The sequence below is a fragment of the Furipterus horrens genome, unplaced genomic scaffold (assembly GCF_987537825.1).
Source record: "Furipterus horrens unplaced genomic scaffold, mFurHor1.1.pri manual_scaffold_1, whole genome shotgun sequence".
In the NCBI taxonomy this organism is placed as follows: domain Eukaryota; kingdom Metazoa; phylum Chordata; class Mammalia; order Chiroptera; family Furipteridae; genus Furipterus; species Furipterus horrens.
In genome coordinates this window covers 157,412,112-157,427,704 of record NW_028327171.1, presented here as the reverse complement: position 1 = coordinate 157,427,704, position 15,593 = coordinate 157,412,112, and the positions used below count along the sequence as shown (strand labels likewise).

The following is a 15,593-nucleotide window of genomic DNA, read 5'->3' as shown; positions in this document are numbered from 1 at the left end:
TTCAAACTGTAAACTGCGTTCAAACACCAAAGTGTTTTACCAGATTTATTTTACTTGTTATACACAGACGATACAAACAAGCAAAAAAACAAAACGTTTCTCAATGGAGTGTGTACTTGTATAAATTATTCAGTCCACAGACAAAACAAAACAAATATAAAAATCACAACATTAGATTTACAGAAGAGCCAAAATATACACACGTTTAGACCCTGAATTCCTATTAGGAAAAATCCCCCCATGGACTGGAATCTAGATTGAATATTGTGTATATGCATATTTCACATTATTTTTAAAATACATAAAAAGTATAGGTTTGCTACACAACATTAGAAATCCTACTAATCTATTTCCAGGGGGATAAATGCTCCTTATCAAATATAACAAGACTTAGAATGGGGGGAATCAGTCTTACTTGCATTAATGCTAGTGTTTTCCCAAGGAATTCAAATTTCAGCTGTTTCTAGGTGGTGGGAAAATCATTTCCAAAACTAAATGCAGTAAAATATACAACTCACACAATTCATCTTCACTAGACTACACTATAGTTACCAACAATTCGGTCATCTATATCATTAGTGGAATATTCATTACAAAGATTTACAGCATATAAAGGTGGAGGGGGCACTGAAAAGATATTCAGAAACAGTTTGTCAGCATATTTGGCACCTGCACAGACCAGTAAGGAATTTGGCACTTTGGGGGAAAACAAATAAGGCAAAATAATATTGCTATGTTGAGCTATTCTGTTTAGAAGGAAAGAGGGAAAAACATATAACTCCAGTTAACTTTGCTTTGCAGGCATCATGCCACTTAATGGGCCTGCCTATAAACAAACACCTATCATTTGCAGGTGTTTGGTCGGATTCTCCTTAGCTATTTGTGTGCATTAGGGATCAGAGCAATTATTTCATGCAACGGATTGAGAAATGATAAACTCATTATTATCGATCAAGTATTTCAGGTTTCCAAAGCCTCTTAGAATATTGTTAATTATCTCACAAGAAAAAAATTTTTTAAGGGGATAGGTGGGCGGAGAAAAAGGAAAAGAATGAAAAGGTTAAGCATGAACTGGTTTTGTGCCTTGACGATGAGAATAAAAACTAGTCATTCGTTACAGTAAATTAACACTATATACAATCATTTCACAGGCTTTGTTCCACTAAAAGTATTAACACCCCTACCATCCATCCACTCATCCACTCGGGGATAAGAAAGGACGCGCGGGGTGGGTCCAGGTTCTAGAGTCAACCACTTTTGGTTAATGGGGAGGCCGAGACTGAAGATGCGGAATCGCTGCTGCCTGACAAGACTGCCCCAGGTCTCCTGAAGGTGAAGAGTTTCCTTACAAGAAATAGAAGGAGGGGGCAAGAAAAAGACCAGGGGGAGGAGGAGTGTGAGCAGTGGAACTTCACAGATGGAGTGTAAGTAGGAAAACCGAAAGGTTTACAGCAAAGTTGAAGGTCTGTGCGCTAACTGTAGTGCAAAAAAAAAAAAAAAAAAAAAGGTTAAAATCACACTTCGAGACCTGTAACTTATTTGCTGCAGACAGTAATCGAGGGTCAAATAAAATGAGAGGATGTGCAAGGCGGGATCTGGAAGGAGGAGCTGGGAAGAGCTGTGAGGGGCTGGCGGGGTCCCGGCTGCGGTGGGGCGCGGGGCCGGGCAGGCAGGGCCGTCCTAGCTGTGCGAGTAGAAGCCATAGTAGCCGCCTAGGTCCTTGGCGCAGTTCTTCTCGCAGTCCCGTTGAGCCAGCACCTCGCTCTTGAGCGGCGATGAGCTCTCGGACACTGGCGTGTCGGCGGGCGAGATCCTCCTCCGCTTGGCCTGCTCGTAAATCCCCGAGTCGCTGGAGTCGATGGACTTGATGGAGGAGGGCGTCTCGATCCAGCTGGAGTCGGACAGGTCCTTGGGCTTGGCATCCTCGGCTGCACCCGGAGGGAGCGGCGAGCGCTCGGCGGCCAGGCCCTCCGCCTCCTCGCCCAGGTAGGGGTTGGCGCCGGCCATGCGCGCAGCGGCCGCGGCGCTGTTGGGCCAGCAGGGCAGCACCGAGCCCGACTTGGCGCCGCAGTACTGCGGAGGGCTACGCGCGCCCCAGCCCGACGGGTCGGCGTAGTAGCCAAGCGGACGGCCTGTGCAGCTGGCCGCCTGCAGGGGCAGCGCCTTCACACCCGCCGCCGCGTATGAGAGCAGGGTAGCCGCGTTGCCTGCGAAGTCTGTGGCTGTGTCATAGGCCGAAGCGGCGAAGTCCAGCCGGTTGTTGGCCGGCGTCACAAACCAGCGCTGCGGCGATGGCGCGCCCGGGTCCTCGGCCTGTTGCGGCGACAGCAACCCGTTGGTATGCGGCACGCTGCGGTCCGTGCCTGGCCCGGGGCCCGCGCCCGCTCCCGGGTGGAAACGCGCCTTGGCGTAGTTGCTTACGAACTGGTCCTGAAGGAAAGAGCCAGCCATAGCGTAGCGAGCTCCGGGCACTATCTGCGAACGCGGGGAGTCGTTGGGTGAGGGGGTCAGGCGGTCCATGTCACAACCAGTGTAGATCCTGCGAGGGAAGGAGAGAGAGAGAAAGAGAGAACCGAGGGGTGGCGCAGAGGTCCCTTTGGGGAGACAGAAGGAAAGGCTGCCACTTTTCACCCACAATCACACTTTCTCTCTGTAACTTGCCATCCAGGATGGAAACAGACAAAAAGTCGCAGACCTGCATCTTCCCCGAAATCGTAATTAAAAAGGGACCAATTTGTCTATTCAGGAACCATAGAATGACACAGATAAAGAGGGTGGCTTCCATCGTCCCCTGCTCTCACTCTCCCAGCGCACAGGGGGACGAGAGAGGAGCACAGCAGCGAATGTACACAGTATGGCAGATCAACCCAGGGACTAAGATGCTATTTTCCCGGTGGGCCTTTCTTCTGCGGTGGGAGCCAAATTTCTAAACAAGGTACCCACTCCTCCACCCTGTTAAGACACCTGGCTTCCTTTTGACACACCTGTGGGCCGTCCAGGTACTAATCAATAAAAACTGGCCTTCACCAGCCTTATGATACCTGAGGATGGCTGCTGAAAGCCTGAACGGTACTGTCTTGTTTCCCTTGTTGTGATCCTTTAACCCCCACCTCCACCAATACAAACAAGAATGACTACTTGGAAACAAAGTCAACAATTAATAAAATTATTTTACCAAAAAAAAAAAAAAAGTATTGTTTACTCTGACCTTCTCTGCCCAGCTTTTGATTCCCTTATTGGGAGAGAGAGAGAGAGAGAGAGAGAGAGAGAGAGAGAGAGAGAGAGAGAGAGAGAGAGAGAGAGAGAGAGAGAGAGAGAGAGAGAGAGAGAGAGAGAGATGGGAATCCACAAAACTTCAAAATTTTGGGGCAAACTCTTACAGTACTTCCTTCAAGCAATTCCCACTAATAATAGCCAACCCTATACAACTTGACCATGTACCAGGCCCTGTTGTCTAGGACTATACACGTAGTATTTTATTTAATCATCACAACAATCATTGGAGTTAGGTACCACTGTTACTCCACTTTACAGATGAAGAAACTGAGGCAAGGGGAAGTTAAATAACTTGCCTTATTGGTAATTGCCCAGACAGTAATTGTGTTACTGGGAATTACCTTAGGTAAAATAATCAAAGATTAACTCTAGGCCCCAGGCCTAGAAAATCCCATTAGAATTGAGAGGGAACCAGAGATTGGATCAAGATCGGTAGAAGTGTTTTCTCAAACACATACCCACATGTCTCTCTTTTTATTTAGCTCACACATAAATGTTTTAATCTTTAATCAACAGACTGTTTTGAAAGAAGCCTCATTCTTGTCAGACCTTAAGCCTTTGGGGAGGAGATTCCCTGGTGAGTGGCCAAACAACCCCCTAGTCTCCCGAACAGCTCTCCCTGTTTCTCCAGAAGTTAGCCATGCCCAGATAATCAATGTAACCGTGGAAAGGGCGAGTGTCATAAACCGGTCTATTCTTCCCTCACCCCTAAAATGCTAAAGTATCCATTCGTATAGGTAAAGAAACTTTTTGTGAAAACTATATAGTGATCTAACAACCAAAGAGAAGGGCTTTTGCAACAGAAGTCAGCCAGAGGAGTGGCAGGTGAGGGTTACACTGTGGCTGCTCAAATCCATTTTGCTTCTTGCACAAGATTTCTCTCCTGAAATGTAATTCCAGTTTCAAATAACAGAGGTAGAGGGAGGCAGAAAGGGAACATAATCAGCAAGATGCAAAAATCTTCTCTGTTTACCACCACTGTATTTTAAATGAGGGGGGGGGCAATCTATAAAAGATACAGTTTAGACGCCCATCCAGGTCCCAACCCACTTAGAATTACCAAATTAATTTGTGCAAAATAAAATACTTTGGAACAGATGTTCACCACAGAATTAAAAGCTCAAAATCTACAAGACCCACTAGTACAGAGACCAATATCTCTGATCTCCTGGGCCACACAATTTCCACTGTGCCGGGTCCGCCTTTTTAGATTGTGAGGACTAGAGTAGTCAAGTTTTTATTCTGGGGAATCACTGGTGAAGTTTGCTTCCTTACTTTTGAGTGATGCACAGGATGGGTATAGGATTCAATTTTATAACAAGTTCAATTGTTATAAAACTATCATTAGAGGGTGTCGGTATAGAAGCAGCCACTGTCTCTCTATAAATTTAATCTATTTCTAGTCAAAGACATCTTCAACTTTGTAGCTATATCCCAGGCACTTAATGCAAGCCATGAAATTAAATTTTTTGAACCCTTCCCTTTTATGGTCAGAAAAAAGTGTGAGAATCCCCACAATCCAGATTTAGATTTTGCTATATAACACTATTTGAGCTCTTAGGCACTATACCCGGACTCTGAGCAGGAATATTAGAACAAGCACAGAAAGCACTGTTTACACCTACTGTTGTCCCCAGAGGACAGCATGTTGACAGAAAAGAGATGGAGATAGGTAAGAGAGGCTTGAAGAAAATGGAACCAACACTTTTGATTGAAACACACGTTAAGAGGAAATATTTTTCTCTTAAAGCTTATAAATAATACTCAGCAACAGCATCTAGGTCCTTCCCCAATGCCTGAAATAACTGTTATAGTGGCTCTGCTCATGAATTTGCCTCTGTTGGGTGCACATTTTTATGCAGTCCATAGTAAACTTGCACAGGAAAAGCTATTACACAAAACTTGGAAATGGGTAAATAAAAGTCGCATATGCCAAGGAGACTGTAACAACTGCCAGAGCCACATGCACTTTCAGGCAGAACCGGGCGGTTTCAGACACAGACAATCTGAGCTGAGCATCTGCAGCGCCACATACAACTCCCGCACCCGGGAACCAGGGCAGCTTCCCCTGCCAGCCAGCCAGCCTCTGCGGCCTGCCAACAACTCTGTAATTCATAAGAAAGCTAAAAATAGGTGGAGGAAACCTTTGACCAAAACTATTGAAGTGCTAAGACACAGGGTCACCGGAGAGAAAGGGAGCCGACAAAAGGGAGAAAGAAAACCTGGGAAACAACCTTGTCTTCACACATAGTAGCTTGTGAAAGCTTGGTACGTAACAATCCACCTTTGACCTAGAGCCCAACCCACAACTATTTGAGAAGGAAGATACAAAATTACTTACGTGTCATAATTATCCCGAAATCCTTTTGCAAAGGGGTTGTGATCTATTTTCAGTTGTGTAATCTGGGAAAAAAGAAAAAAAAAAAAGATTAATACGATCTCACCTTCCATACTGTAAGGAGGATTGGGTGTTTGGAGAATATATCATCTGCCACTTTTTATAGGGGCTTAAGGCCTATGAGTTCATCAAATATTAAGGCTCCCCTAACTGAAAAAGTTGAGGGAATGGATGGAAAGAGAGGGAAAATAAGAAAAGGAAGTTATTGTGAAAGTTATGAGGAACACCTTTATATGAATGATGCCTAAAACTAAAGCATTGCTTTCAATTAGCTCTCCTATGTATTCTAAATTGGTTCAGAGGCACATTTTTTAAATGTTTATTACACATAATACACTTACTCAGACAGAAGTCTCTAAGGGGTACTTGAATTAATCACCAAAATTGCCTATTTTAAATGTTTCACTATCTCTTTAAAAGTTGGTCACTTCTGAATCACAACTGAAAACATACAAGTTGCATCTAAAAATCAGTTTTGGCTTTTGCAAACTTGCAAATGCTCTGAAGAGGTTCAAGAGCTAGAAAACTCAGTCCATAGCCCACGGTAATTTAATTTATTGTAGTTTTTACATATCTGAATCAGTGTATTCTTTGAATCCTCCCAAAAATGGTGTTTATTTCAGCCATCAGTTCTGAGACTTTACAAAACATGTACGTGTATGTATTAGGTAATGACACAGATTGCCAAGAATAAAATAATAAAATGCAGCGGGATACCTACTTGTTTTCTAAAAGGAAGAGGGCTCGCTATTTTTGTTGTTGTTTAAGGCAGATTTAAGTCTGTTCTGGTTTTAGAACTAAATTGAAAATTCCAAAGAGAAGGGGCCCTAAAAATCCTGGGCACCTCGCGGGTGGCCTGGATGACCCGCAACGGAGACGAACAGGAAGCGTTTTTCCACCCGCTAGATCCTTCGGGAAGGTGCGCAGCAGGCCCCTACCCCTTCGTCTAAAAGGCTCAGCAGAGCCCAGCTGTTGCTGCTGTTACTGCCCGAGCCGGGATGGCAGGGGGATACCCGCGGGTGCCCGGGAAGCGGGTGCCGCCCGCCACGCGCCCAGCACCCAGCCAGGATTCCTTACATCGGTGTTCTGATAGGCGGTGACGGCGATGAACTGAGTTTCGGGGAAGGTGAATGTCTGCACGCGGCCGGGCTGGCTGGTGTCCTCCGTGCCGTCCTCGTTCACTTCTACCACATGCAGGCGGGGCTGGTACTTGTGCAAGGACTGCAAAACCACCATCTGCCCCGCGGAGAGAAAGGGAAGCGCCGGGCGGCGCGTTAACACAGTCGGCGTGCGCGGGACTGCGCGCTGCCAACCGCGCGGAGGCCGGGAGGAGCGAGCCCCCGGGCTAAACGACCGCGGGACCAGCCAGGCTGGTGACCCGCTAGCCGAGGCAGAGCAGCCAGCGCTCCTCTGGGAGCCAGGATCGCCCTAGCACCAGAGGAGAACCGAACCCGACCTTCCGATTCTCAGGGCCCTTCTCATCATCCTCCTTTAGCGAGGAACAAAGATTTTCACAACCTGCAGATACTGTGGGGTTCCTTCTCAAAATCAAGTATTTGTACTTGGTTAGGTCGCGAAGTCAAAAACTGGGCAGGGAGCGAGGAGAATAACTTTATAGATCATTTAATATAATTTCTGAGGGTGGGAGTGGAATTTTATAAGTATTTTTAATGAAGCAAAGAAACGTATCCAATTTTTCATGCTGATTTAAACTAATGAACTGAATGTTGGCAGGGGTGAGGAACGAGAGGGAGGAGAGAGGGAGAGATAAACAGCGCTTGAGCCACTGACCTGCCCATTGTTGTTTGAAGCTCCTTTGTTGTTTGTAAGTTTTAATTTTCCAAAAGAGATTTCTTGGCGCATCCAGTGAGCCCCCGTGTTGGGGGAATCCGGATGCATATAGACTCGATTTCCTAGAGAAAGAAATACGTTGTTTACATATGTCCCGGGCACTGCCCAGTCCTCCCCACTCCTCACTATGTAGCGCGCGCACACACACACACACACACACACACCCCTTATTCCACTGTGAGGCCCATTAGCTAGGGCTTTTTAGGCCGCTCTTTTTTCCTATTAACTGGGAATGATTAAAATGGTTTTTTGCATAATCCTCCCCCTTCTCACCGCTCAGTCCGTCTGTCCCCCTATCTCCCTCGTTTCCTTTTAGAAGTCATTGGGCGATCGTTTTAAAAGTCTCTCGAGCCAGTCCACAAAGGCTTTAATTAATCACTCTCACCTAAATAAGTGTCAGGAAAACGTGTTAATTGGAAGGACTTGCCTTGCACATTGGTGTCCGCTTTGCCGCAAGGAACCCATTTGCCTCCTTGAAACCTCCAGTGATTGGGATCCGCCAAAATCACATCCACAAAAATATTGTAATGAGCCGTGGGATCGAGACCAGAAATGTTAAAACTTAAAAAAGGAAACATGCGCCTATTTAAATTAAGGGGGGAGGGAGAAAACAAGGGGGAAAAACATAAATGTTAAAGATTAAATGCAAGAAGCGTGGCGCCAGATAGCAAAGCAAAACTTGTTCTCACAGCGTTGGTAGCGAATGTTTGCTGGGTTAGAAAAGGGGTGTTGGGGGAGGAAAAGAAGCGCGGCCAAAGTCAGGATGTTCGGCCGGTGAGCTGGAGTTGGGGGTCGGCAGGTATCACCGCCCAGGTGAAGAGCAAGGTTGACGACCCGCATTTCCACCTGTCGGGTACCCGGGTGTCCCTCCCATCTCGCTGCGGCTGGCTGGGGCTCTCCCTCTTCCTCTCTCTCTCTCTCTCTGTCTGTGTCTCTCTCTCTCTCTCTCTCTCTCTCTCTCTCCCCCCCCCCCTCTCTCTCTCTCTCTCTCTCTCTCGCCTTTCTCCGGCCACGGACTGCCTCTCGGTCCATCTTTCTAGAGACGGATCACCCCCACCCCCACCCCAACATCACCACTGCGGTTCTCCCTCTCACTTCCCCTTTTCCAAAACCAGCCAACTCTAGGGAACCAACCCCAAATTGTCGCTGCGGCGGCGGTCACAACTTGCCCCTGAGCTGCGCCTGGAGCAGCGGCAGATGAGAACGTAGCATTACCTTCCCTGTTTGGTGATGATCATTTCCGTTTGGTGCCGGTGAAATTTCAGCCAAAGGGGCCTGTTGCACAGGTACACCTGCGCCTTGCCGGGCACGAGCCCGGGCTGTGTGGACGAGAACTGGTAGAACGGAGCTCCTTGGTAGGAGTGACTGTACTGCTGTGGGTAGGGGTAGCCGGCCGCGGGGTAGCCCTGCGGTGAGGAGTTAGACAGGAGGCTGTTGTAGGCTCCGTTGGTGATGACTGGGTGGTGGGCCATGTAGCGACTGGGGCTGCCGATGGAGAAGGCGGGGTGCGCGGGTCCGTGCTGGCTGGGGTACGGGAACATGGCACTGGGAGCAGTGGCCGCAGACTGTGGCTGGCTAGACTGAGAGAGGAGGTAGCGATCTGCAGCAGAGCCATCGAAACTGTGACGAAGCTCAGAGACCCCCTCCAAGACAGGAGAGAGTTTACTCCTCTGGACGTCCCCTGGTGAGTCCTTGGAGTCAGGAAAATTGTCTGTATCTGACTGATTCGTCATCCCCCTGGTAATTTTTTTCAAAGGTGAACTTCTCTCCAGGTTGTCAGTCGTTGAGATAATGGGATGATCGTGCAGGACAAGCTCAGATCCGCCTGAATGTGGGTAGCTGCTGCTCACATTGAGAAATTTCTTGGAGAGCATGATAGAAGGAGAAAGGCAGTGCTCCAGCTGCATAGCTCTAGAACCTGAACACTCGCCCTCCTGTCCCTGGCTTTTAAAGTCCTATTTATCATAAACTAGAAATCCACAGACCCCCTCACTAGACAGAAAGCACTTCATCCAGCAAATGCTTCTCAAAGGTTTGATTTACTTTTTTTTTTCCCCCCTGGGAGAAGAGATTGGCCAATTGACACTATGCAGCAATCAGAAAAGGCTCGCTCACTTTTGATCTTGCTGCCTGTGCAGCCGATGAAACGGCTCCTGCCATTGGTTAACTGCTGACAGTAATTTAATTAGATAGACATTAATTAGGATAATCACCTGGCTCCTGGTCGCGACGATCATGGCAAATTGAAGGGGATGATTTTATTGTTGGCTTGGGGGGTGGGGAATGTGTGTTGGTTTTATGTGAGGACTGTTATGTCACCTTTAAGCTTTGTGACCACTGCCTTAGGAAGATTCAGATGCAATTTACTAAACACTTTCTTACCTACTCTCCCACCCCTTTCGATCTGAGGGGCGGAGGAGGGAATTCGACGCTGCTAGGAGACTTCGGATCTGAATGAGCCAAATATTCTGTTGAATGTAACAATTTAAAGTGCAAAGTATACAAAGCTCGAGCCGGTGGCCTCTTCTCGCCCTGTAAAAGTTCCAGAGTCTGTCTTTTCCAGTTAATACAGAAGCACACAACACCTGAGCAAGTCCTGCGTGTCCTCCCTGATCCCCACCAAAACATACCCCTTTTAAATACATTAAATAAATAAATAAATCACTACTGCTGAGAGCCACAGCGTTGAAAGTGGGCGGGAAGGGGAGAAGTGGGGGTGAAAAGCAGCAACTCACCCACCCATCCACCCACCTCTGGAAGGTTCGGTTTCTTGGGTGGGCACAGAAAGAGTGATAATCTATGATCTTCTTTTTAAGCTTTGAAGTAATCATACATTGTCGGGCTGAAGTGCCTTAATGTATTTGCTGTGATGTTTACGAGGTCTTAACTAAATATTTTATCAGCGAGCTGAGCTTGGTTGCGTATTATCTGAAGAGCATCTAACTGGGGGCAGGCGCCCTGCGTCCCTCCTGTCTCACTGCACTTCCTTCTCTCTGAGCTGCTGGCTTGGCGACAGGTTCAAAAGCCTCGCCAGAAAAAGAGAGGGCCGAGCCCTCGTGCAAATTGGTTCGCTAGGAGTGCTGATCTGGGAAGACAGAGTGGAAGTGTTATCAACGCAGTGATCGTTAGTGAAGACTCGTGAGTGTATGTGTGCGCGCGCGCGGCAGCGCGCGCGCAATGTTTATATAATCTGGAGGAGAGAAAAATAATCCATGCCAGTAAATTTAAAATGCGGAAAAACCTGATGAGAAATAAGAGAAAAATAGCAATTTAAAAGGATGTTGGCACAAATAAGAAGCACGAGACCAAAAGCGACCCCAGGTATAGGAAGAAATTTCCCAGTACTCGCTCTGCAGAAGAGCCAGCCTCCCCCTGGACCAGAGAGGGTCAGGAGCAGCAGAGGTTTCAGGCACCCAAAGAGGCTTCGCATGGTGCGGCACCCGCGGACCTGCCCTCCTGAGGCTTTCCTGGGACGCAGAGCCCACACCGAGTGTGGAGGAACTGGCTGACAGGAGGGCGGCTCCGCATGGGGCAGCTGGCGGCGGGCGAGGCCACCCTCCGCGCCCGAAGCGCGGACCCAGATCACCAGCTGCCCGGTTCTGGCTCATTATCTAAGGTCCCCGAGCGGCCTGAGAGAAGGCTCTCCAGTACCCTGGCGATCCTGAGAGGGAGCAGCCCCCTGGGAACCTGAGGGAGCTCGGGCGAGTGACGCCTGGCGCAGACCCCAAGGCGCACACTCTTCCGGAGGCAAAGCTGGGCACCTCCACCCGTTGGGGCCTGCGCCTTCTAAAGAGCTTGTCTGTCTTCCCCAGGCCCTAGCAGCTCCCTGAGGAAGAGCGGCGCTGGGAACTTTGGTTGGGTCCGGAGCAGGGGCAGAGAGGAGTTAAACAAACTCGACCAACGAACGCTTAGGCGGGCGCATTTTGAGATCCGGGCCTCGTTGGGCCTATCAGTCTGCGCAGAGCTGACTGCGCGCCTGAGGCAGGCTGGCCACCTAGGCTGCAGAAGGCACCAGCTGCGGCCTCAAGCAGGGCGCCGCCAGCAAGGCCCGGCTCGGCCGGCCCTAGGCTGGACAGGTTGATGACCAGATGTCCTAGATTCAAGCCGAGACGGTTTTCTGTGAGAAAAATGCAGCTACAGACCAATTTTTCCATTTGGAAGCAAATCTCAGCGCTTTGCCTGGAAGCGTCATAAACAAGCAGGGCCTTAGCTGTTGAGGCGTCCAGTGGGGTTGGGGACAGTGGATAGGACACTATTTGACAATTCTTTTTCTCTGCCCATTTACTTTCCACTGCGATTTATCTCAATGCTTTATCTTTTTAGTTTCTGAAATACAAATCAAAGTAATTTTTTGTACCATAGCATGTCCACTGCCATTTCTCACGTTAGACTTTTGCTCTATTTTGGCTACTCTTGTTTTCTCTTTTCTTCCACCATTAAATTCTTTGCTTCCAAAGTTACCCCCTCCTTCCTCAGTGGGACACGGAGCCTTAAATGTGTAGCAAAAAGGTGAGATTCCACCTGGGTTCTTCTTGAGGCTTTGTCATTTCTACTACCCTGAATTGACCTTTTTAAATGACAAATGCTAAAATGAAATATTAACATTGTTGACCAGCAATTTTATAAAAAGCTATCTGATATCACCTATTTTTTCATAATTGAATGTGAAAATGAAACTAAATAAACTTCAATATACTTTATACATAATGTACTGAAACAGAACTTTGTACATATCTTCTAGGAAACTTTTAATAACTTATTTTTGGTATGATAAACTGTATAGCAGTTTATCATGCTTGAAAACAAATTTATTCATGACCGGTCAACAATGTGTTAAAAGTATAGAACAGGATTAGAGTGCACTTCCCTCAGTTTTTAAGGAATCGGATTAGGAGATAAATGCACACTCACTTTAAATTATCAGTACCAAATTCAGTGATTCCTCACATATAGACTATGTCTTTAATGTACATACACTCAAGAAGGAAAACTAAGGCTTGCCCCAGGATCGGCACACCTGCTCTTGAACCATACTTACGCAGAGAAAGGCTTCTCAAACTTTTAAGTGCATACGAATCATGCCAGGATTATTGATCCTGATTAATGGCTGTAGTTGGGCCAGAAATCTGTATATATAAGCTCCCAAAACCCCAGGTGTTCCTATTCCAGGCATATCACACTAAATAGTGAGGTGGGAACTTTCAATGCCCCCCTGCTAGTCTAAGGGTAAAGCAGGGAGATCTCTGTCCTAGAGGTAAGCAAGACTTTATTCTAGTGCTGCTTTAATGCTGGTTAGTACCTGAGTAAAGATGCTCACATAAACACACACACACCTGAAGTGGCTCATTGAGCTTGTGATTCAGTAAGTCGTTTCAATGCCTAACTGGGCCTCAGCTGCTAAAATAGTGATACATTCTGACACAAGGTATATTCAATGAGCTCCTTCCTGTGCATCCTAATTTTGATAGACTCCAAATCTACAAAGAAAATGTAGGTTTTTGGTAGCAGGATGGATTCTCATGTGGTTTTGAAATTGGGAATGTCTCCAACATGAACCAAGTGAGAGAAGGTGGTATGTGGCTGTGGGGAGACCAGGAAGATGAGGTTGATCATGTAAGAGGGAGAAAAAAAAAAAGAATAGAACGAGCCTTCTCAAGTCACTACTCACTCAGGAGATATTTTCAGGGGACTGAAAAGAAAAAAAAAAGTACTTCCAAACAGAATGTTGAGAATAGCCCTTGCATAACTGAGGCCTTCTTCTGAGGGCATATTGTACACACACACACACATACACACACAAACCTAACTAGTTCTAATGAACAATATCTATGAAAATAAGCCATATTATCTAAAGGGAGAGATCATGTCTTCAAAAAAAAAAAAAAATAGCTCACACAGAAGTTTAAATTAGGCACAAGGGAAACTAACTTCCGCTTATATTTTAACTGTAAATGATTAGCTGTTTTAATCCCAACAATTAAATACATATTACATGTATATAAAATACACTATATTTAAAAGACAAAACCTCTGGAAAAGCAAGAAATGCTCTGAATTTCTATTTCAACGAAGAGAGAAACTATGAAACATAGTAGAAATATAAGCCATTTCCACTTGTAAGTTTCTGTTAGCTTCTCATTAGGCAACCAAGAAGAGCCTAGAATTGTTCAAACAGGACAGGAATTCAGTCTACCACCCCATTCATACCACCCCTAGCAGAGGTTAAGTCTAAATTCTAAGTCCCCAAGTAAAACCCTCCTTTAATGAAGCTTAGAAACATTGTTTTGCTATATTTTCACAAAGGGTATAGATAAGAATTAAATTTTTGCCTGACAGGGTAGCTCACTTGGTTGGATCATTCTCCCAATGCCCCAGAGCTGCAGTTCGACTTATACAAGAATCAACCAGTGAATGTATAAGTGAGAACAACTAATCAATGTTTCTCCCTCTCTAAGTAAATAAGAAGTTTAAAAAATCTTTGTCTGCTTATGTTTTGCGAATACCACTTGGTATACCCAGTATGGTACTATACCATGAGTGAATTATTAACGGGGTTGAACTTATGTACACAGATAAGCAGATTGTGAGATGAGGTCATTTATAAAAACTGCCATTAGTCAAATTTTTGTCTTTATCAGAAAACTGAGTATTTCTTAGTTTGAGAATGATAAAAACAATAACAAAATTATTGCTCATGTGCTCATTATATTAAACTCACATTATAGCTACTTTTCTCATTTTGCTTTGAAGACATTATACAGTATACCTTCTACAGCTGTCTTAGCTGAAGGTCTAGTGGAGTGTGCAGCTAGCAATTTCCACACAATCTCAACGCTATTGGTAGATTGTACTCTTTTAAAAAATGATAAAGTCTACATCAAAATTGCCCCCCTTCTTCTTAAATGCACTCTTCTGAAATCCTGAACATATGTTAACAAGATATAGGGCATATACAATATTAACTTGTGACAAATACTTTAAATGAAATATGTCAGCATTTTTTCTGTATTACCCACTAATGAGGTAGCCACTCATTAATGGCAATCATTTTACATTTCTGAAGTTACCACATGGATGTCTTGCGAGTTACAAAACCTTAAAGGGAAACATATCTTAGTGTGAGATTTCTAAAGCACTGTCAAATATTATTCTGTCAATTCCACCCAGTGCCAAAAAGACCTCAGGAGACATAGATTGTAAATGTATTTTATTTTGTAAGCAACAATCAAAATATATTTGTGTTACTGATTTCTTCAAATATTAAATGGGATCTTAACAAAACTTGTCCACTTTGATGTGTTCTTATACAACTTTGGAATCTGCAAAGACTCTGACTAAAGAAACAGAAGTAATTGCACAACTGAGACTGAAGGTGTTACAGTGCTGCAAATGATGCCAGATGTCTTACATTTAACCAAATACACCTTCAGAGGTCCCTTGATTTGGAGCATTAGGAACAATAGAGTAATATATACTGAAAGGATCTCTAAAAGCTTTCTGTGTTGCTTTATTTAAATACGACAGTATCCAACATAGCTGCTAAACACTGGACAATATTTGAAGTCATAAGTACATCCACATGTTCCTCCAAATGACGTTTGGGATCCTAAAAGAAAAAAAAATAAGGGAAGAGAAAGAAAAAAGACCCATATTACTGGGAGACAAATTACTTAGATTTTCTTTCAGCAGTAGATAAAATTAGTCAAAAAGCCAAACCTGAGTTTTTATATCTTACAATTTAACTTTCCTAATATATAGTAACACGTTTAAGATTATAAATCTGTTAAAAATTTAACTGATAGATGACACAATGAAAGACTGATTTATACACTCAATGCTATAACTCTGTACCAAAAATTATGAAGAGTAACAAAATTCTACACAGCCTGCAATCATCTATTACAAAATATAAGCATTTATATGTGTATATTAAGCCTGAGTATGTGTGTATATTTTCTGCCATTCACATACACTGAATATCTGAGGAGTACTTTACTCAAAGCAGACACACCAATAGGTAAGAGTTCAGTGTGATTTCTCATTACTTCTTCTAAAATTTTAATTTAAA

At 45.1% G+C, this 15,593-nt stretch overlaps 2 protein-coding genes across 2 annotated transcripts in view; both read right to left on the bottom strand.

Annotated features, from left to right (window-relative positions):
* Window positions 1-1,490: 1,490 nt before the first annotated feature.
* On the bottom strand, window positions 1,491-9,432 carry TBR1 (T-box brain transcription factor 1). The gene is made up of 6 exons (XM_090267643.1): window positions 8,741-9,432; window positions 7,953-8,107; window positions 7,466-7,587; window positions 6,752-6,910; window positions 5,618-5,679; window positions 1,491-2,539 (listed from the first exon to the last, which is right to left on the bottom strand). The coding sequence occupies exons 1-6, from the start codon at window positions 9,430-9,432 to the stop codon at window positions 1,681-1,683; spliced, it is 2,049 nt and encodes a 682-aa protein (XP_090123769.1). The 3' UTR covers window positions 1,491-1,680.
* A 5,283-nt stretch (window positions 9,433-14,715) lies between these two features.
* PSMD14 (proteasome 26S subunit, non-ATPase 14) overlaps window positions 14,716-15,593 on the bottom strand; it is a 102,451-nt gene continuing 101,573 nt past the window's right edge. The window contains exon 12 of the mRNA XM_090280317.1: window positions 14,716-15,131. Coding sequence (XP_090136443.1) covers window positions 15,033-15,131 — 99 coding nt within the window. The 3' untranslated portion in view covers window positions 14,716-15,032. The remainder of the gene's footprint in view (window positions 15,132-15,593) is intronic.

Bases quoted from the DNA above. Each gene is read 5' to 3' on its own strand.
- TBR1 (XM_090267643.1), bottom strand. From the start codon at position 9,432: ATGCAGCTGGAGCACTGCCTTTCTCCTTCTATCATGCTCTCCAAGAAA. The intron at 7,588-7,952 runs GCAAGTCCTTCC...TTCTTTCTCTAG, and splicing joins AGCGGACACCAATGTGCAAG to GAAATCGAGTCTATATGCAT. The intron at 6,911-7,465 runs GTCAGTGGCTCA...TCCGCGGGGCAG, and splicing joins CTTCAAACAACAATGGGCAG to ATGGTGGTTTTGCAGTCCTT.